Raw genomic sequence first — 23,683 nt, 5'->3', positions numbered from 1 at the left:
TGTGAATTTGGCCACAGGAATCACTTTGACTCTACGGCCATGCCGTATTACGTACATTGGTGCAGCAGCGAACATATCCTTACGAGGCAGCTCTCTGGAAGCAGCAAAGGTGTTTCCATGGACTCCCCACAGATTCCCCTGTAGACAGATGCAGTCAATCACTGCACCTCTCTGCAGGGACATCTCCAACCCTCTTTAATGTACAGGCGGATTATCACTTGCACTGTAAAATATGGAGGTGCTATAGAGCAGCTGCTGCGTGCTTCACTGAATGTCCTGTCACCAGGGCAGTGCGTGTTTACAGCTGCCATGATGGCAGCACGTTGATCATAATAGGGCACACTGTCACTGTTTGCACTTGGCGCACATGTTTGAAGGTGTGCCAAGCTGCCAACAAGGGCAGTGCACCCTGTCAGTAATAAAGACCCTGGTATTGTGTTGTTTAGCTCTATGGAAGTCTAGGAAGCTCAGTTAATATGTATTTTGTTCTGCTTTGCAGAAGAATTAACATATGTAATACATAGTAGGAAACCTTTTTCACTGCCTTATCATCACTCACAAAAGCTCCCAAAAAAGATTGCTAAAATAAAAGGGGGCCCAAATGTATTTTTCGATTTAATAGACAGTTGGGCTCTACCAAACATTGACTCACCCCTTGAGGGAAGCCCATGAATGCTGTCCGAGTTAAAGGGTTGTAATATTTGCTAACCCCTTGCTTGCCACCCCAACTAATATGGCTCCCACTGCCCATGTATTCTGTAACACCGTCAAAGGAGAAGATGTAGTTATTCAGATGAATGTCATTAAGGACCTCCTGAATGCCCTTTACATTCCATGAGCATAATTTACAATCACCTAAAATGTTTGGATTGTGACATATACAAGGGTGAGCTACTTGTTGCCAATATTAATAGTACTCTGCATGTGAGTCAAACTCGTCATAGCTTCCCTACTCTTGGAACTACCCCTGTGGCCTCTACCTTGGAAAGACTATAGTGGCTTTAACCTTGTCTGGTTTTTGGACTTCAATCAAATTTGAACTTAAATATCTGCCTGGCACAACCACCTGTCTGAAACGGGATCATCTGCCTGGGCCTTTCAGCTCCCCCCCTCAACCCCCCCCCCCAAAAAAAATAATAGGTCAACCTCTCTTGCCATTGTTTTGATTATTTATTTTACCCCTTGCCTCCGTTTTAGGATATCTGAGGAAATGCCTGGAAAGGTGCCATTTGCACTTTTTGGCTGTTGAGGTGAAATTTAAAGGTAGCATGCCTATAAATTGACTTGAGACTATCATACCCAACTTTCAAGCACTGGGACTGTCACTATAAAGCTTTGCTGGGTGTTAGTGTGGGCTTTGAAATATTAACACAGGCCCACTCATCTATCCTTTTAAATACAGGTGAAACTAGAACAAATGTAACATCGATCTAGTCACATGAAAATTTTGATCCATTAGTTGAATGTAGTCTCATTCTTTCTCCCAGTAGGTGCATAGTTCTGCCATCTTTGGAACACAATGAATCATATTACAAGATGTTTCTGTCTTCTATCAGTGTTTTCCCACTAATCATTGAATCTGCAGAGGTTTTGACACACCACACTCTAATTTTCAAACTATTAAAGTAAAATAAGTGAATTTCCAGGTATGTTAGTACATAAAAGGTTTCCCTTTTTACTGCTTCCAGTAATTGTAGTTCCATTTAAGAAGGTATGTGTTAACACTATTGGCTCCCTGGGACCTCAAGCAACAAGAAAATTCATTTGTTGGTAGTGGTGGGCCTAGCCAACGGGTACTCAGGGGATGTGCCTTTGAAGACAACAACTACTCCTTTGGTAACCCAAATCTTCATAAGTCTTATTTATCATGTTGGGTTCACCTTGCTGCTGAAGTGTGACTCATGAAGTAACTTCATATCTACAAACCTAAAGTAGCAAATGTGTGACACGCAATTTATTCAATTCTTATAACTGCCAAGCTCATGAGTTGGTAGAACATTTCAATAAAAAGATGAAAAACCATAATGGGATTGTACAAGCCTTGTGTGGAGCATGCATCTGCCATGCACAAAAATTTGTGTTTTTTTAGCCCCATTAAAATTCTTCATAGTTTCCCTCTTTGCGCCATCACATCTTTGTTAAAGGGGGATAAACAAAGATTTCCCTTCCAGGATTCGTAGAATACTTTCAGATCTTACAAAAAGAAAATCATTGACAAAGTGATATCTAAATGAAGATGGACGATCTCCAGTTGAGCCAGAAGTGCCTGAGGAAGTGGCATGATCGGAAGCCAACCTATACTGTTTACCAGCTGGATGGGAAGTTCAGATGTTGTCCTTGCCTAGTTCATGAGACGATCAGCAATGTAAAATGTTTTACTCTGGACCTTTAAGCAGCCCCACAGTGTGTCCCATGCCAATCGGCTGAAGAACTATCACTCGAATGTAGATTTAGGAGTGATTCTTCTGTCGTTCAAACGGCACAATGAGTGAGCATTTCCAGAATATCATAATAAATCAAACAAAAAGTGGCTCTTAGGATGAAGTTAACATCTTTCTGGAACTGACACCTACACAATATGAAGAGTGTAGGATAGCACCAAGTATCATGGTCCAACTGTGTTCCTTGGTTTGACTCAGTTCTGCACAAAAGAATTGACATAGGCACACAATCTTGAGAGAAAGACCTACATAAGGAGAAGGTAGAGAACTGTTTCAAAGAAGAGATGCATAAGATACTATAACATAGAAGCCCTCCCTAGTGCAATTAAACAAATTTTATAGAAAGAGTAGGTGAAAATGTATGTTTTGTGAACTGTTGGCTCAACAACAAGATCAAGATTGATGTCTATTTAATTCATGGTTCTCTTGCGTGCATCAAAGTTGTTGAGCTCATTTGTGTTGTCGAAGTGGGAACTTGAAAATAGCACTTACCCCTAAGGATAGGGAGAAGGCACACCTCTCCACCATATTGGGAACTCTCAATTCCCTTCGTAAGAGTGGCTTATGATCTGAATATATTACAGGCTAATATACTATGCTTACAGGAGACACACATTGAAGAATCTAGGAACCATCTGTTAGAATCCATTGGATTTAAGTTAGTGGGTTGCACAATGCAGGGGGGTCGGACTAGAGTAGTCTGCATCCTGGTTTGGGGTAGCTGTTGTAGATTTGCACGCACAAAATCTGATAGGTCTGGAAGGTGGGTGATCACTTTGCGTATGTAGTGTATGGGTCGGTAGTTGATGACCTGCCTTTGTTCGAGTGGCTGAACCTCGAACTTTCTCTCTGGCCCATGCCAATAATGATATATAGGGATTTCAATTTTAAAGGACCCAGGTATTGGTTAGAGGAAGTATCTAGTCTGTATACAGGTCATAAGCCAAACGTCTTAGACTTTCTAAATGATCTTGGCAAAAATCCCGGGTTGATTGATGCTTGGGGCAAGCTAAGATCCCCTGATCCAAGGTTTACTTATTACTTGCTGCTGCACCGGTCCTGTGCTGACCTGAACTATATTTTTATCTTGCATACCCTTCCGTATGGGACTAGGATAGAGACATTTCCTAGGGTCATGTCAGACCATAACCCGTTGGTCCAGAACTGGACTTTTGAATGGGCAATTTTGTTGGACAGAGATTATATTGACCATATGAAGGGTTGGATATCAGACTTTCTAGAGATTAATGAAGGGAGTGCCTCAGTAAGGGCTGCATGGGCAGCTTTCAATGCACGAGTGCATGAGGAAACATTGAGCTTTGGATGGAGCCGACATAAAATTCAAAAGCAACAACTTACAGAATTGTATAAGGTGTTGAAGGAAGCCAAATCACATCTGATTGTAGCAGTATCAGTAGGAGAGGATTCAGAGGGGGGTACAGCTAAAGGTTGCACTGGCCAGAGCCGCAATTATTGAAATATCGGATAAAAAAAGCTGCAGAGAAATACGTTACCTGGAAAAGGGAGTGTTAAGAATACAGCGAGCAGGTGGGGCACATGTTGGCGCCTTGGGCTAGAGGTAAATTCACCCAATCTGAAATTAAAAAGATAAGAGAGACACAGGGCAATATAATTTCAGATTGCGTTGAAATCTTTTAGGCATTCCAGGGCTTTTACGAAAGTCTTTCTAAAGAAGAGGAAGATAATGACAACCCAGAATTGGACTTGAGGTGCTTTTTGGACCTTATTTTCCTGGGGAGGCTTAGTGCAGAAGATAGAGATATGCCTGAGGCATCCATTTCACTGGAGGGAGTTCAAAACATAATGAACCTGGCCTCGGGCAAAGTGGTAGGAGGGGATGGAGTTCCACTGGAACTTATAAAGTCTTTTTTGACCAAATAAAGCTGGATTTCCTGTTCACGTTAACACAGGTGCAGGGAGGCTTACTGACCCCAGATTCCTAGTTGTCAGCAAAATGATTGTTTTTCTGAAAAAGGGCAAACCCCTGGTGGAGCTGGGGTTGTTTAGGCAAATAACCCTTATAAAAAGCGATGCTAAGATTTATTCCAAAATCTTGGCCTCACATTTGAGCCCTGTGATAGGCAAACTGGTATCACCAAGACAGCATGGGTTCACTCCAGGTAAGGGAACTACGGAACGTATTTGGACCTCAATCACCCTTTTGGATGCAGCATCTGTATCAGGGAACCCCATGGTCTTGCTACTTTTGGATGCCAAAAGGGACATTGATAGGGTGTCTTGGGCCTTTTTGTAGACAATCATGGGTCGATTTGCCATAGGTCCTGGATACATTAAAGCAATGAGAGCAATATATTGCAATCCTACTGCTAGATTGTAACTGATGGGGGATAGAATCTGGATGGATCGAAATTCATAGAGGCACAAGGGAGGGATACCCAGTATCCCCTTTACTATTTGTGCATTACATTAATCTGGAAATTAAAGCAGAGCTTATTGGTAAAGTCTTTGCAAAATCAAGGCTGGGATGCTAAGGTTCTGGCATATGTGGACGATGCGGCAATTGTGACATCTGATTCTCTATCTCGGTTTAGAGCAATATAATAAGAAGAACAAGCCTTTGGATATTATTTGGGCTATCTGCTTAATCGTGGTAAGACCCAAGTGGTTGCAAACAGACCTTTGCAAGTGAGAAACAAAAGAGTTATTGTGAGTGCAGTGTACTTGGGGGTGACTATAACAGCAGATTTGAGTCAATTGGTTGAATACAAGGTAGCCCCTGTAATTGGGAAAGCCACAAAGAATTTCTAGATATTGAATAACCTACATTTGTTGATCGTGGGCTGTAGTAATATTAAAAAAATAATCCTTCTTGCAAAAGTGTTATATTTGGTAGCGCCATCCCTCTGGAATTCAATAACTCCTTGTTCAAGGCCATGAATGCAATGATTATGTGGTTTAGATGGGCTTACTTCAAATGCTTCTGTACCAGACCCTGCCTAGAGAGAGGGGGTTGCTGGGCTGTACCTGATCTCAAATTGTTTTACTGGGCAGCAGCTCTTCAATTTATGTGTCCATTGTTTGGGGATCAGGGTAGAAATGGCAGGGGAGTTGTAATTCCATCTATTTATGAAATCTTGCTTGGGAACGAAGCATGTGGATGCTTTTTGGTGCCAGTAGAACCCAGCTATTTTAAGAAAACTCGGTTTAAGACTTTGGAGGGCGCATATAGAATATTGACTTCAGTGCGTAAGAAGCTCAGGCTAGGCTTTTTTCATTATTATATCCACATGCATTAAAACCCCTGTCTGCCAGAAATATTAAGAGGACCTGTAGTTCAGGAGTGGGATGCAGGCAGAAATATGAGACTTTGAGATTTATTTAGTCAGGGGCAATAATATCATATGAGGAGTTTCAAGACAAATTAGATGTATCCTGGAAAGAATTCTTCAAGTATTTACAAATTCATGATTTTTTTTACCAGAAAAATGGGAGGGGCTTGGGCTTCCACAATACAGCTCTGCTTAATCAATTGACAGGGATAAATCACTGTACAATAAGCCAACTATACAGGGAGCTGAACTTGTTGACACTGGATGATCTCGAACAACAATCTGAAAAGTGGCTGACTAGGCTGCGGTTAGGGCTAGTGGAATCCCCCTTTCTTGAGTCACTGGAAAAAGGCCACTACCATTCTTCTGTAAGCTAATCTAAAAGCCTAGCATTACAAAACTTTGTACAACCTCTATTATACACCCCAGAAAATTGCGAGATAGGCACAACTGGCATCACTTATCCATGGTGTTGTTCCAGCGATGCTGACCTTGTTCACATGTTTAGTGGTTACACTTCCTTGACTCCCTTCTACAGTGAGTTTACTAAATGTATTGATAGGTGCCTAGGTAGGAGGGCGGTGCTAACTGCTCAACATAATTTGCTGGGGATGCAGGGTGAAATGGTCCCTGGTCCAGCCCAGAGGTTCATCTTTATTGCCTTGGCTGTAGCTCTGCTGTGCATTGCGTCTTTCTGGTTGTTGAAGGCTCCCCCAACTTTTCAACATTGGTTTGCCTGGCTTCTGGCAATTTTCAATCTGGAACCGGCTCTGTATGAAAAAAGGGTCAAAAAAGGCCGAGCTTACCCATGCTAAATTCTTCATAGTTGGACCAACTCAAAGACAAGGACTTGGGAGAGAGTGACAGTTTTTTTAAACTCCAACTCTCATTTTAGTGAGATAGCTCAAAGTTTTAGACCAGGCCTTCTGCCTTCTGTAGTCCTCTAACTGCTTAATGTTATGATAGCATATACTTCTAGTCTCCATTTCAATCTCCCCCTTTCTCTGTCTATTCTTTGCTCTCTTCTCCTTTAACTCCTTGATCAATTTGTAAAGACCAACTGCAACTAGGGCACACAAAGCCATTATCAATAAGGCCCTCAAGATGGTTCCCATTATTGCCCTCCCTAGGTTCCCAAGCCACCCCAATAGCTGAAAAACAACTATCTATTGCTTCCTACACACTTGTCGCTGTAAACCCTTTCAGGTCGTTTTTCAAGTAAGTCATATTTGCAATATATTTTCTTATCTTTTTACTATTTTCAGATATGGAAGTGTAACGTTGCACATTTTGCGTTTTGCAAAATCCGCCTTCCTTTGTGAGTAATATGTCTAAACGCAAGGTGATTTAGCAAAATCATTAATCTCACAGCAACCAATTCTGTGTCCGTTAACAATATGGTACAAGCAGTGTCTGTAGATAACTTATTTACATTGTTGACAGCGTTCTAATCTTGATATAATTCAAAATCACACCCACTGATTTAATTATGGCACCAAAAATGTCTCCCACAATCTCTGTAGCACTAGCTCCACTCTTGCATTTGGAGTTTTATTTCTCATCCCAAATTGGATCATTGAAATGGTCCACATGATATATCTTTGGAACACATATGAAATAAACACATGGAATGGTGGGATCTTGTCCATTCAGCATAAAAGTCCAAACACTTTTAAACAGAAACACAAGTCTACATTCATTAGTTCCTACAAAAAATGTGCCAGTCGTTGATCTAGGCCTATATACACATACTTTATCTACAGGTTGCCAATCTAAGGCCAATAATCCTTGAGTTCCAGCCATGGAATGTGTTGCATTCTTTTCCCAATTTTGTAAAACGATTCCCATTTCTATTTTAGCCTTCATAACTCTTCACCTCTTCTACTGGGCTAAGAATGGAGGTCAAACTGTTCTTGTGGGCACAAACTGTACCAAATGTCAGTGTAGACTCAAAGAAACCCCCCACTGTATCAATGTTTTTTATCCTTGCAATGTTACTCAAGTGTTTATGATGGGAACAATTGAAAACACAAGGTCATAATTTGAATAGAAGTATTGATAATATTCTTGCTGATACAACAAGGTTAAAAACAGACTACAGGAAAATCCATAGGGTAGGGGTAAACTATGATATGTGATTCCTTCACTCTCTGATGAAGGCAACTATGTGCAAACATTGCCATCTCTAGCTTCCATGATGTCAATGTACTTAGAGTAAATTATAAAACACAATTACTGATAAATCAACTCCAGAACCAACAGTGTCTAATATTTCTCATCTTTATATAGGGGATTATCATTTTCAATGGGATTAGCTACATTAAGTGTATTTGTGGATGTAACGTTCTTTGAATCATTTTCTATGGGCAAAGGCAATCTCATCAGCATTACGATTTGACTCTATGAGTTCTCTAATTTCAAACCAAAAATCTGACTTCAAAAACCAAAAAATACAAAGCAGCTTTAATGTATATATCATTATCTCTTTTCAGTCTCTTTTCTTTGTGAGCAAAGTAATAACCAAAAAGAGCCTCTAAAAAATGCAAATTATTCACAAAACTCTTTGATCATCTAGAAGGTTCATCAAGAGTTTTCTACTCTTGCAAATGTTCAAAAAGGCTCCTACCAAAAGTTCAAATGTCTCTAATAAAGGCACAGCTTGTAATCAATAGTAATCATTTCCAAAATGTAATGTCTTAGTTCCTCACACTGCAATGAGGTTTCAAAGTTCAGCTCTACCACAATTTCAAACTCACGAATGTTGAAATGGATTCACATTTTTAAAGCAAAAGGCTGCTAATTCCTTCTCCCAGTCATTGCCAGAAAAATATGGCAATTCACGTGCTAAGGATCTTCACCCTGGTATTCTCTTTCTCTTTGATCTTCAGTTTTCTCAACCCTCAGCATCACTGTTACTCTGACTTGACTCTTCAGTCTCCTCAGCAACAGTTGGAGGCACTTGAACAGCTGGCACTCAATGCTTTTTAGGACAATTGTCTCCTGGTACAACTCTTTTATCTACAGCAACTGGTCCTTTTTCCTCATCCAAGTTAGCAGGAATCAACTGATTCTGTCTCAACCCTTCTGTACCATAAACTGTTGCTGACTTCCTCAGAACCCCATCAGACTGAGCATGTGCTGTATCAGCCACTTGTCCAGTCCCAACAGCTTGGCTAACCTGATCCGGCTCACTCACTGTAACCGATCCTTCTGGTACACATGCTGTATCATGATGGGGACCTAGAACTTTGCAAGTATGACTCATATGCACCCAGTTCAGTAGACCAGCACATTTCACAGCTGCACTGGTTACTAAAACCACCTTGTGAAGGCCTTTCCAATGCAGTTCAAAGCATATTTTCCTCACATGCTTTTTCACAATGACCCGAAGAGCTAGACATAGGTCAAAACAAGGCTCCTGCTGTGTCTGTGCTGTGGCTTCTCCAACCTGATGAGAAAAAGCAGAACCACATCAGCCAGTCCTTTGCAATAATCCAACATCAAGTAATCTGTAATGTACACAATAGCATGTGCAGGCACTGATGGCAATCTGATGGCTCTCCCATGATAATCTAAAGAGGGAACAAGCCAGTGTACTGCGCATACTTATCAAGATGAGAGGCAATTCATCAGGCCATTTTAAAGTGGTGAATGCACATACTTTTGCAAGTCTGAACTTCAGGATTCCATTGATCTGTTCTACAGGTCCTGAAACCTCAGGTCTGTAGCTGCAAAGCAATCTTTGCTCAACTTGTAATGCCGTTCACAAAAACTTAAGGATTTCACTTTTGAAATTAGTTCCTCGGTCTGTCTATAAAGAAGTCAGAAAACTGAATCACTGCATCAACTTCTAAGTCACAGCTTTGCTACTGTGAGACTATCATTTTTTCTGGTCTGGTAAGCTTTAGCCTAGTGTTAAATAATGCAAACAATGACTAAGAAGTATCTCAGTCCATTGCACATAGGCAGCTCACTGAAATCCAGCTGCATTCTATTGAACAGTCCTCCTGATCTACCTATATGACTAAGTGTGATACCTGTGCGTTTCCCTACATTCATCTGCTGGCATGTGACACATCTGTAGCACACAGCTTTTGCAATCACTGAATTTGGGGTTAAACCATGTCTGTCTGAATGTTCTGATCATTGCAGCCCTACTTAAGTGCCTGTCCATGATAATATCTAGCAATAGGGGACAACAAGCTACACTACCATTCCATCACTTGAAACCCAAACATCATCTTCATTTCTTTTGACATATCCTGCTCTAATTCAACTTTGCTGTTCTTCCTCTGTCACTTCCTTCTGCAATCTTTTAACTTCTTCCTAAGTATCATGTGGTTTACAGGAAACTTTGGCTTGTCTCATCACTTTTTTTGTTGCCCCTTTCACAGTTAAAGGATGTGCAACTGAGGGTGCAATATCTCGCCACTTAATCCGCAAATGTGTTACCTAAGGTTACATAGTCAGAAACCATACTGACTTTAAGTGAAGCTGGTCACTTTAAGCTGATCCGAAACACAGCAGGCTCAAGTAATAGCGACTAATTGAGCTACTTGGGCAGAAAAGACTCCTTGAAGCCAGGAGGCTTTTATCACACTTAACTGCGTGCAAACTGCATGATCAGCTCTCAGGGTACCATCTTTATCTCTTCAACAGGAGCCATCAAGGAACATGGCCATCTTAAATGTCAGGTCTTGGCTTGGTGCACAATTCAGTCACATCTAGACAGTCATGCTCAACCTCATTCTTCCAATCAGCAACATTTTCAATAGGATTTGGCAACAACGTGGCAGGATTCAGAATGGTACAATGTTTAAGATCAATGTTTGAAAATGCAAGTACAACTTGCTCATAGCGGGTCAAACATGCACTTGTTATGGATGACATCTTTGTGTGGTTTAACAATTTCCACTGAATGAGGAATAAAAATGTTCAGGGGATGACCCCTAACAATGCCTTTGCACTGTCCTATGCAGACGCTTAGGGTGGCAACTGCCTTTAAATTACCAGGCAGCGTTGAAGCCACAGGATCAAGGGTGCCAGACAAATAAACTACAGGCTTGTTCTCTTTTCCATGCAGCTGTGCCACAACCAAGAAACACATTCATCCCTCTCAAACAAAACAAAGGAAAACATTTGTTATAATCAGGCATTCACAGAATTGGGGCTGACATAGGCTTTCTCTCAGCTCTGCGAAGTCATGCATGCAGTTGTGATCCAATGGTACCAGATCAGACACATCCTTGTGTGTGAGCCTCTATAAAGGCTTGGCCAACAGGGAAAAGTTTTTAATCCACTGGCGAAGGTAGCCAACCATTCCCAGAAACATTAAGACTTCTTTCTGTGTGACAGGGAGATTCATTTGCATGATTGCTGAGATTCTTGTTTCTGACACTTTCCATACACCTTTCTCAATGTGGTGACCTATGTACAAGACTTCTTTATTGCAATACTGTAACTTTACTGGTAAAATGTTATGTCCATTTTTCTTAAGTGATTCAAGAGAGCTATTGTGTCTCTCTACTGCATGCTTCACAGGAGTTTGATGCAATAAGGAGGTAATCTATGTACTGAACTAAGGTGAATGATAGGGCATCTTAAATTATTCCAGATTCTTTTGTTAAGGCCTGTTTGAAAATGGATGGTGACTCCATATACCCTTGAGGAGTTATGCACCATGCAAAAACATGACTGCCGAATTTGAACGTAAAGAGGAATTGACATTCCTCATGCAGAGGTATGGAAAAGAACACCTGACATAAATTAATTACAGTAAACCGTTCCGCTTCACAGGGAGTTTCGAATAAAAACATTCTAGAATTCGTTGCCATGGGACAACATGGAACCTATTTTCACAGGGAGATGTTCCAGTACTGGATTAATTAGCTGCTTATTTGCGACTCCTACAACCAAAATTACTTTTCTTTCAGGGGCAAATTTGGCACTTCTTCTGTTCTGACAGAACGTGTAGCTCAATTGTCAACCAAGAATGACACATCATGACCCATAACTTTGGCATTCACATAGGGGCCATGTTGATCTACTTCTGAGGATGCAGCTAACATGCAAACCTCATTCGCTGAGCTGTCTGTTTGAAGAATTTCTAAAAATTCTTCATCACTCCGTTCCATCAGGGGATATTGTGATGCACTCTGATTCACATTTGCATTTACGACTTGATTAAGATTCTGATCAGGAACAACCATTTACTGTTGTGTGATCATAGCTTGTGGTACCTGCATCTGCTGACCTGGGGCACATTCACATGTTGTATTCAGCGTCTTTGAACTCTGTGGATCTGAACTTGATCATTGTCTTGTGCATAAGCAACTCCCGTATCCTGCACCAGTGACCTAGATATCAGCAAGCATGATGCAGATTTGTTCTCTTCAAAGCCTGAACATCAACCACATCTCCACTCTGATCTACATGGACACCACATCCTCTCCCTCTGGGTTAAACAACATTTGTACCATTATTCCACCAGTATTCACTATCATCTGCGGGCTCTGACTAACTTTCTGTTTAGCCTTCGCTTGCATGACTATTACCTTCTCCTTTAATTTTTTCTGCTTTAATTCCAATTCGTGCTACAATACTGGGAGTAATGCACAATCTCATCAATCAGTTTATTCTGCCAGCAATCAGGTGCTGCTGAATAATCTCACTTATGTCTGGCTGCAATCCTTGCACAAACCTGAACACAAAATGACTCACATCTTTAACTTCTATTATTTCTGTACCACAATGCTGTTTGAAACCTTGCAGAAGTATTTCGTAGCAAGCATGAATCAACTCCTTTGACTCCTGAGCTGTCCTGTCAATTTTCTGTCTTTTGAGGACACTAAAGCCCATATTTATGAAAAATCCCACACAACTGTGCTAGCGCTAGCGCAGTTGTGCTTCAAAAAAGATAGTGCGAGCTAACACCATCCGTGTGCCATATTTTAAAAAAATACGCACAAATGTGCTAAGGGCTGGCTAGCGTGTGCAATAAAGACGCTAGCTGGTGTGTAATGGCATTAGGTAAAATGGCGCTACAGGGCCAAAAATGATGCTAGACTGGTTAGTGGCAAAAATGTTGTGGCTAGTCAGCCTTGTGTCACTTTTGGCCCACTAGCTGCCAAACAAAGACGCCTGTCAAAGTATTGACAGGAGCCATTAGCACAACTCCAATGTCTGACAAAGGGGACAAGTGTCCACAGGACTACCCCAACATAACCAGTGCCAGCCAGGAGCCCCATGTAAGTGGTCCCCAGTGGCACACAACAAGCATACACATAAAGTTACCTGAGATGGGCTCCCTCCTCCAGTAGTGTCCCTGTGGTGTGGGTGGTGGTGATGCTGGGGTGGGCCTCTGAGTGCCCAAAACAGGAACACTGTGGTGCTTCCAGTGGAAAATGTGCCTAACCTCACTTTAACGCCTGGTCTGACCAGGCTTTGATATTTGACGCTAATCGGCCATAGCATCATTATTTGGGTCCGCATTCTAGGTGCACATCGTTTTAGTGTTGAGAGGTAACTATGGTGCTGGAGGGCTAGCATCATTTTTAGGAAGGGAACGCACACTTTGCAATTCGACGCAAGGTCAGTCAGCACTTCCTAAAAATGATGCTAATGCATATATTTTGATACTAGATGCATCTAGCGTCAAAATATGCACATGGAGTTATGTTAGCGCCGCTTTAGCATTAAATAAAATGATGCTAAGGCAGAGCTAACTTTTCACAAATCTGGGTCATTGTTTTTCAGAAATTCAATTACCTCTCCAGATCGTGCACTCGTAATTGGATCTCTTTGAGATTCACAATCAGGCCAATCAATATTCACTTTGCAATCCATCCACAAATCAGTTGGAACCACAATGTCTAACAATGTGTTCATCTTCTTCTCACAGGCACTATGAAAATTTCATTAATCTCTCTGTCCACTTGTAAAACTCCACTGGTTTCTCGGTCCAACTTGTGTAATTGTTTGTGAATGATAAAATATCACTACTATTCCAGAGTGCATGAACATAAACTCCACCTGGTATTTCCCTCCTAGGTAACATTTTTACATTGCCCTAGGCTTGATCTTAAATTTATGTAATCAATTCTTTATTGTGCTTTTTCATTCCAGGAGATATCATGTTAACTATGTCTCGTGCTAAACTTGCATCTGTAACTTCTCTTTAAGGGTTTTGATTTCTCCAAATCCACATCAGATTTCTCTGCTACTTCAGCTAATCTCTCATAAGCCTGTCCTGCATGCTGAGTAATATCTTTGCACATGAACCACATTTCATCTTCTGCATAACTTTCCAATTGAGCTGTGTCTAAAGTCCCTAAAATCATTTCGTTCAATTTTAATTTCAATCTGGGTATATTCAATGATCTATCTTTCTCTGGGATTGCTTCAGGTCTTGCATTGCAATTTGTTACACCTGTTGCACCTTCAGGGCTCAAATTATTTAGCCAATCTCTCACCTGTTGTGCAGTGAAACCTAGCAAGCTGATATTATTCTTCGGTACTTCTGCTCTTAACTGCCCTATATTCTGCTGACTTGGGGCATTAAAGTGTGTCATGCTCTCTGGGGTGTTATAGGGTACTCCTCCTTGTGGAGTGCTGCAATGTGCATTTGGAATCTGATTAGGTCTGGGCATAACATAAGGTGGGGTTCCCTCAGGAAACTTTACATCAAGAGTAAATCCTGTCTCACTTGTCATTGAGTTTGAGCCTGCAATTCCTGTAGGGGTTAACGGTCTGACAGGAGAAGCTGCCTCTCTATCTCTGAATTGTTATATTATACTGAACTCTACATACCAATTGGTGACATCCCAGCTGAGGTAACTGGTGTATCAGGAACTGTTGGAATGTTTATTGAGTGGTATTGCTTCCAGACTACCTGAAGCATACAAATGGACAATGGGATCTATAGTCAGGGGAACTGTTAATGCATCTGGGCCGATTTGATCTGTCTGATTCTGAGGAATTGTCATTCCTACACTCTGTCCTGTTAGGACAGTACTGAAACTTTGTCCCGTTTGACTCGGGGTAACATTTGGCTTTGACTGAACTAGACTAAACATTGGCACAGCCTGTTTCAGAATACAATTTTGTAAACGTGGATTCACATAGGGTGACTGCACCACCTGGTTCACATTAGAATTTGGTACAACCTGGTTCACAAATGAACTTGATATTGTCAGAAATGTATTAACACGCTGAACTGGTTGGTTCACATGAGGAACCTGTGTCACTGGATCTGCAGGTGTACTTGGCACTATCCGATTTGGGGTCTGTGCAACTGGAGCAGTTGGCACATTCTGGGTTACATTGTGTGCTGCTTCACTCCTTGTTCCTGTCTCAACTGAATGATATGGAGGAGCAGGATTCATCAGGATCTGATGTATAAACTTATCATCTGAACCACTCTCATATTTAATTGTCCTTTTATCCTCAGCTTCAATTGTCTGTTCTGCCTTTCCAGTCTTCTTCCTAGTCTTAGGTTAAGTACTTTCACCTTCTCCATTTGAAATAGCTGGATACATTCTGACTCACTCAGGTATGTCTGATCCCCACATTTTCTGCTCTGTATCCTTTCTAGCCTCTGCAAGTGTCTTAATTGCTTTTGCATTCTGTTTTCATATTTAGTCACCATTTTCTCTGGTGCTATGAGTTCCAAATGCTGAGTCCTTCGAACTGTGCGGGTCTTGGATACTGTTTCATCTCAAACAGTATTCGCTTTGAATTGTCTAAAATTCTCAGATTAAAGATTCCATTACAGGGAAAAGCTACAGCACCTTCCTTTTCAGTACACTGTTCATGACACAAACATGCATGAAATCATTTAACAGATGACACATAATAATCTGGGGTTCCTTTCGGTGAGGTTTTTCGACCCTTTCTAACTGGAATAAACGCATCGTCTCTTAACACACTCTATAAAACTTTAAAGAACTTCATTTTTTAATTGAATATGATTAATCACAATAACTTTAGATGAATCAGGAAGTAATTTCAATCCCACAATCCTTTTTTCTTGATGTTCTCCACCAATAGCAATGCAGCACTGTCCACCAATACCAGCTCACCTTTACACCAACCGACTCATGCCAGCGCGGCACAACATGAGGTCACACTCACTTCTTTCAGCAGCTGCAGTCGCTTTGAAATTGACTCTCACACAATCGCTCAGACACACCGAATGCAAAACATAGTGAGCAAAAATCAACAACCTGTCCACACAATACAGGGTAGGAACTCAAACACTTCATAGCTGTACAATGATACACTTTCCAACTGTAGCTTTCACAATTACACAACTAGTGAAACTTGAGTACCAATTCTCACTCTGGTTGATACTGATTCTCCATGTGCACTCAGGATTTACTTAATATCAGCCACAACTCACACTCACTCAACAAAAACTATTGGCAGAGTCCACAAGGTCCCATGACACGTACCTCATTGCAGACAACAAATTGACCAACTGTCTTCTACACTAGTGCGTTATCCCAGGATCTTAGGCCACAACAGACCCGTCAACAATAACAACAACAACAACTGAGGACATTTTTAGCAAAAAGCGCCACAATCAAATGAGTATGACAACTCGGCAAAACACTTCACAACATCGCACTTTACTGCAGTATTCAGGCTAAAAGCACTGCAAGTGCAAAACCTTATTAATACTCAAACATCACTCTCTTATGGACATGATTTCAGAACCTCTTCAGTCTTCTGATCAGACAAATTTGGGATGGGCAAATTCTGGTCGGGGCAATTGCATAGGGCCAATCATATCTCCCTAACACTGCACTTGAATGGTCCTCTTTTTGTATGGGACACACTGTTCCTTTGCTAACAGATCTACTGGAGCATTCTCATACTTTGCAGGAATCAATGCTCAACTTCTGGTTGATGGATCTTTGGACCCTCCAACAGGATGTGATAGAACCATCTAACTCAATTTCATTAAAACTCAACTAATTTAAACAGTATCTCTAGTTTTAGCCATACAAGGAAAACTGCAGTCAGAAATAAAGTTAAGGGATTTATTAAACACTCAAGCTCAAAGTCATGTAAACAACTCTCAAGACAAAATGATAAAGATATAGGATCACCAAGGGTTGCCCAAGGCGATTCAATAAGTTCAGGCAAACTAACACTAATAAAACCAAGCATTCAATAGGAACATTACAGAACATTAATTCAATTCTTTGGGATACAGAAATCAAGCGATGCCCAGGTTTGACCAGCATCAGTCAATTTCAAATCAGCAGAGTTACAATTTAGCTGAGTACAGGGCAACCCCTACTATTAGAAAAAAATCATGAATAACATGTGCGGGGTAGGACACATGTGGGCAAAAGACAAAACGGGAAAGGGGGCAAAAAGAATTTGTTGAAAGGTCACCTCCGTCAACAGGGTACAAACTAAGTTAAGCAAAATAGGGGTAAAAAGAGAAAGTGTTAGCATGTCAGAAACTCAATCAAGAGTCTTCTGTAGGGGTTAGGGAGAAAACCTTTAATTCCCAGCAGGGCATCTCAAGGGGCAAAGCAGAGAGGAACATACCTCCCCAAGGGCCTCAGCATTGAGGGTTCTTCATCATCAAGGTATCTGTCTGGTTTCGGAGTGGGAATCTAACCAAAGTCCAACTGGTCAAACACATATTAAAGTTTGTATGAAAATTTGATTTACTCTCAGAAACATTACACATTACGTTGAAGGAGCCTCACCCACTAGCAATCAATCACATGACTCCAGGTTGCAACACCGGTACATATTTCCAGATCTGTGATAGGAACCTCATCCATTCTTTTAGCTCAACATAGGGCTGAAACAATTGTATATAATATCAGTACTCAGTTCAGGATGTTCTTCATTCAAATACACTGTTTCACTTCTCGCTATGTCTCAAACAACAGGGGTCAATTTCCAAAGCTAGCCTTCTCATGGGAACAAAGTCTGAAAGAAAATTCACATTATGAAAATGAATCAGCATTTCCTGCACAGTAACACAGTACAGACCTAGCAGGCCTAACTTAGGCTAATGCTTAAATGCATTTAATTAATAGATTCTAATACACTCTTTTTCAGAGGCATACTTATAAATTCAACATAAATAATTCTTAATTGATATTCAAGTTACAGTCATTTTAAACAAATGTTTATACATTTCAATCGGTATAACACAGGACTGCATTTCTCTATTTTTACAAACATATTTGAATCATTATTCATTAGAAATTCAATAGCTTCAACACATCTTGTTAGTCTGAGGTCTAAATTATACCATAATATCAATAAAATATTTTAAATATTTGATTTATCAGCAACACCCCCAGGTTTCTAACACTATTCTAAACAAGAGCACATAAATATGGCTTCTCTGTGCATCTTTCTACATTCAAACTATTAGTACTTTGTTTAACATAATGAATGTATTGTTATTTATTGACTTATGGTACATGAAGGGCAGCACTAAGTTATCGACTACATCACTACCTATCCATAAACACTAATATCGTATACTATGTCTTAAAGCTACACTTCTCTGAATCTTAAAAACCCCTCCTACCGCTTACTCCACTTTCATACAATGCTTTATTAAAACCCAAAACCCCTTGATATCTCTTAACACAACCCTTCCCTGAACCCTAAAACTCCTTACTATCTCTAAACACTGCCCATTCCTGAATCAAAAAAAAAACCTTTCTACTCTTCTCTGAAACCTAAACCCCTCACTACTCTAAACACTATCCAACCTTGAAGCTTAACAGTTTCTTACTATCCATAAACACGACCCTTCACTAAACCCTGAAAACTCCTGCCTACACCTAAACACCAGATTGTACAAATGATAGTGCCCAAGTATTGATTGTGTTTATGTTATTTTTAAATATCTGTTGGATATTTGTTTAAAGCTGATGTTGATGCAAATAAATAATTCTTTGAAAAGTAGCATAATTATTCATTTTTAATTGTTTTGGCTTCATTCAAAAAACATGTTTTATGAGACTTTTCAACTCGTTCATACACAAAGCCCCTCCACCACTGGCGCGTCACTTTTTCCCATAAAAAAAGTGATGCGCCAGTGGTGCAAGGGGCTTGTAAATAAGCCCTAAAGTTTTGCATGTGCAAAATAGTCATGCTTAATGCTTAATTTTAATTACTTTGAAGATACCTTTTAAATTGCAGTTCATAATATGCTAGCGCAGTGTCTACAAAATGTAGTCTTTGATGTTGGCACTTGTAAAGGGAAACGTGCATCACCTAATAAAACGTGTTTTTTTTGTTTTGTTAACAGCACAAGTGGCTAGACATCCAGACAAGTGTGAGATCTGTGCATATGCTGCCTGCTTTGGCTGTGGGAGCATCATCTGAAATACATGTGGAATTTAATACTAAGCAAATTTGTTAGAAATCATTAAAATATTGTAAGCTGCAGCAAATTAAAAGCAGGTTTGAGCTTATCAGCTCATTAACTGCGCTTAAGAAATAACTATGTCACATCTAAAAGAAACATTTTATGCATGTCTCACGTTTTTGCTGTGCTTTAACTTTAAGCTTGAAGATTAATGAACAGCAGGATTTAAACTGAGATGCCAAATACTTCTATCAGCAATCAACTGAATATAATACTAATGATATATTATGTTTGTTTTATTGCAAGTATGATTGGTGACATAGTGATTATATATTGTTTTATTGTATGATTGTAATGATTTTAACAAATGTACAATAAATTGCCCCAGGCTTTGAATAACCTTTTTTTTTACACCATTTTACAATTCTTTATGCAGGTATTGCCTTTAATACCTACACTTAATGATTACCCGAGTATCAACTATCCTTTAATTGCCATCCAATATTTCCAGAGGTTTTCTTAGGTGCAGTGCTTGTTGGGTGTGTACAGGGGCACAGTTGTTCAAGTGGAGGACAATGGGACTTGTAGTCTCCCAAGAAAATGAGTGCCCTCAGTCACTGCCAAAAGAACTTCAATATAATTTGAATCAATCACCTTTGGACAAGTGGCTAACGCACATTAAAAAAACACTCCTTTCTTGATGCATGTCATGAGAATCAGAGGCTGCCGTTTGCAATGCTAGATACACATTAAAACAAAAATAACCCAAGGATCAAATCCCATGCAGAATCATCCTATTTTTGGGAAATAATTGATTTTCGATTTATGCAAAATATGTAATACATGTACTCAAATTGTGGACTCTTAAGAACTTTTCAAACACTGGGATGCCCTGTGAAGAGAATAGCTTTTTATATTTAGCATTGCTCCGTTTTAATCAACCATTTCAACAGACCTGTATCAACACTTTTTCAAGATTAATCAATGCTTTTTAAAACTTCAGTAACTAACAAACTGTTCACAGTGGTTTTGACTGTGAACTTATCACACATTCTGAGGGTACAGCCATATGTGCAATGTAAGCTTTATGCTTACTTATCCATGTCAGACTCCAACCAAAAGCCTACAGGTGCAGGTTTTGAATCCAATACCAAACTCTGAAAAATATAGGCAGCAAGGTGCAGTAAGTAAAACAACTCTGTAGAGGTTTACCACTGTCAGGGCTAGTAGGAGTGTGCAGCAGGTTTATCTAACTGTCTAATTATGTGCTAATGGTATCTAAATTACGCAGCAAAAATTTAAATTATGTCACACATTCTATGTATAATTTCATTAATTTGAGCTTGAATAAACATTTTTGTGAAATCTTCACATAATGCAAATAATGTGACAATTATGGTAGATGTATTATTATGTTTTAAATGTTGCACATTCAGAATCACATAAATCCACGGACTCTTACTATTTTGTGTTGTTTTTCAACATTGTTTCCATGAAATGTAAACATAACTCTATATTCTAATTCCAATAAGTGCTGATTGTTAGCTTCACTTAGAAAGGATAGATTTTTCAACCTCAATACCTCCAAAAGACATGTGAAATAAAACATATTGAGCAGGTAATTTGTAATATTGTCCTAAATTGCTATTTTGTCTATCTGGTGACATTCACAAAACACTCAGACTTCTGCTACATTAATTATGAAACTACCAGAATACCTCAATGGTAATATTGTAGTAATCAATGTATCAGATATCTATGAAGATATGTAAATATATATACTTATACATACCTATCTATATGTATCTATCTATTTAGATAGATAGATATTCCAAGACTTTGTTGACAATGAGGGCATGCATCCTGAAACCCAATGGTGCTCGTTTGGGCATGACGGCCAGCATGTATAAAATCTATACAATTCCCTTTTGATCAAAGAAGTAGTAGCACTGCTAGACTGAATATGCTTCAATTCCTAATTCTGTTTTGCTGAGATTAACCAAAGCATTTCGATCCCCCAAGGGGCCTTTGTCACAGGTACTATCCAAACAATCTTACTTCCTCTTAAACAAAAAGACTTACAGCAAAACTAACAAAGGACCAAACACTCTAAACTTTCATTATTTTTGTGGTGGCCACCTTAGACAAGTTTAACCTAAAGGAATATTAGAATATCATTTTTCATCGACAGCTTAAACCATACTTATGTGAAAATGTGACAACTACAACATTTAATTTTAAACATATTGACTACTTTTCTTAACATTTCATCCATAGCTCATAATAAGAGACTTGATAAGTAATAGATATATACTCTTTTATACTACAAACAATCTAGCCCTAGTGGGCACATCTTCCCTACTTCGTCTTTCTCCCATCTTTCAATTCATTGTTAACATTCTTTTCTCTTTTTCCAAAATCTTATTTCTACCTATTCTCACTATCCATGATGTTGGTCCTGAAGTATACCGAAAAACATAATAAACAGCTCACCAGATCACATAAAAAATTATTCTAACAAAAGAAATTAAGAAATTATAGTATTCAGTGCTGGACAATATCCCTAAGAGTTGTAGAGGTGGCAATAGGGAAAAAGCTTTAAGAAAGTTGAAGGTGAGGTTTATTCTGAGGTTAGATACATGAAACCCAAAGGGGTTATATGTGAATAATGAATTACATTTATTTGTATAAGATTATAAATTATATATGTTAATTTGCTGCTTTCTAACTGCTTGTCTCCATGCTGTTGTATATTACTTGATTTTAATTTTATTATTTACTGTTCATTATATTTAAAAAAAAAAAAAAAGGCTACCGGGATGTAGAATTTGAAAAAAACTATGGAAATTCTGTAAAAAAACAAAGGTTACAGGGACGTTAACAAATATACCAACTATAACATCCTTGTAACCTTTGTTTTTTTCAGTGAATATCTATCTATCTATCTATCTATCTATCTATCTATCTATCTATCTATCTATCTATCTATCTATCTATCTATCTATCTATCTATCTATTTATCTATTTATATATCTATTTATATATCTACATATATAAATAACCTACTGGTGTTTGCAGGTGGTTACCAATAGGTAGTTATAGTTAGGCCCTAGTTTCCGTAAAAAATAATTTTTTGACTTGCCTATACCTTTGGCGCCATTTAAGAAATCTTCACCAAATTCTCCCAAAAAAGTGTGCCCAATGTCTTATTGTGCATGGAAAGTTTCTAAGTTATCCATCAAGTGGTAGCTGAGAATACTGGGGTGTCAAAATAATGAGTTTTCCATGATAATTCCCATAGAGTCTTCAGTCACTCCTGTGGCCCAAACTCCTGGAAGAAATTACACCAAGTTTGGCAGAAAGGTAACTTTTGGGCGACAGATCACCCTTTATGTTATTTGGTGTAAATCCGTTCAGCAGTTTTTCAGATATTAAAAGGAAAATAAATTTGCATCACTCGAGGCCCACAGATCCAGGGAGCTCTCATGCTGAGAGCTGATTGGCTGCCAACACTTTAAGCAGGAACTGTTGGCAGCCAGTTTGGGACTCCGCTTCAGGCAGAAAGCTGTGAAAAGCAGGGAGGGGCAGGCAGAAGGAACACGCAAAACCAGGATATGCGCAACAAAAAAATCACTGAGAAGAAGAAAGCGGGTCGCAGGAACTCACAAAATTGGCCTGAGCTTAAGGAGACAGACAAAAACCGAGCTGAGCACAAGGCAAAAGCAGTGAAGAGGGAAAGAAGGACATCAGGCACGCACAAAATCATGCTGAGAACAAGAGGAAGTCAGTGAGTAGGAGAGGCTTGCAGCAGGCATGCACAAAACTGGGCTGAGCTCAAGCAGAAAGTAATGAGAAGGAGGGAGAGGCAGGCAGCAGGCACAGACAAAACTGGGCTGAGCACTAGGAGAAAACAGTGAGAAGGAGGGAAAGGAGCCGGCATGCACAAAATTGGGCTGGGAGCAAGGTGAAAGCAGTGAGAAGGAGGGAAAGGCAGTCAGCAGGCATCCACAAAACTGTGCTGAGCTCAGGCAGAAAGCAGTGTGAAGGAGAGAGAAGCAAGCATGCACAAAACAGTACAGAGCACAATTAGAATGCAGTGAGAAGAAGGGAGAGGCAGACAGCAGGCTTGCACAAATCCGGGCTGAGCATAAGGAAAAAGCAATGAGAAGGATGGAAAAAACAGGCAGCAGGAATGCACAAAACTGGGCTGAGAGCAGGGAAAAAATAATGAGAAAGGGTGAAAGGCAGGCAACTGGCACCGGAAAAAAAATGGGCTGAGTGCATGGCAAAGCAGAGTGAAAGAGGGAGAGGCAGGCAGGGATAAAACTGGGATGGGAACAAGGAGAAAGTAGTGAGAAAGAGGGAGAGGCAGTCAGCAGATGCGCACAATACTGCACTGAGCCCAAGGAGAAAGTGAGAAGGAGGGAGAGGCAGGCACAAAGCACACACAAAAATGGGCTGAGCACCAGCAAAAGGCTGTAAGAAGGAGAGAGAGAGAGAAAGAGGCGGCAGGCACACACAGAACCCGACTGAGTGCAAGGAGAAAGCAGTGAGAAAGAGGGAAATGAGGGCAG

The 23,683-nt window shown here is 39.9% G+C and overlaps 1 protein-coding gene across 1 annotated transcript in view; it reads left to right on the top strand.

Moving 5' to 3' along the window:
• Window positions 1-19,509, top strand: part of LOC138302101 (guanylin-like) — a 67,550-nt gene extending 48,041 nt beyond the window's left edge. The window contains exon 3 of the mRNA XM_069242484.1: window positions 19,050-19,509. Within this exon, the coding sequence (XP_069098585.1) occupies window positions 19,050-19,126 (77 nt within the window). The 3' untranslated portion in view covers window positions 19,127-19,509. The remainder of the gene's footprint in view (window positions 1-19,049) is intronic.
• Window positions 19,510-23,683: the final 4,174 nt, after the last annotated feature.

This window comes from Pleurodeles waltl, chromosome 6 (assembly GCF_031143425.1).
Source record: "Pleurodeles waltl isolate 20211129_DDA chromosome 6, aPleWal1.hap1.20221129, whole genome shotgun sequence".
In the NCBI taxonomy this organism is placed as follows: domain Eukaryota; kingdom Metazoa; phylum Chordata; class Amphibia; order Caudata; family Salamandridae; genus Pleurodeles; species Pleurodeles waltl.
This window is presented reverse-complemented; position numbering and strand designations above follow the sequence as displayed.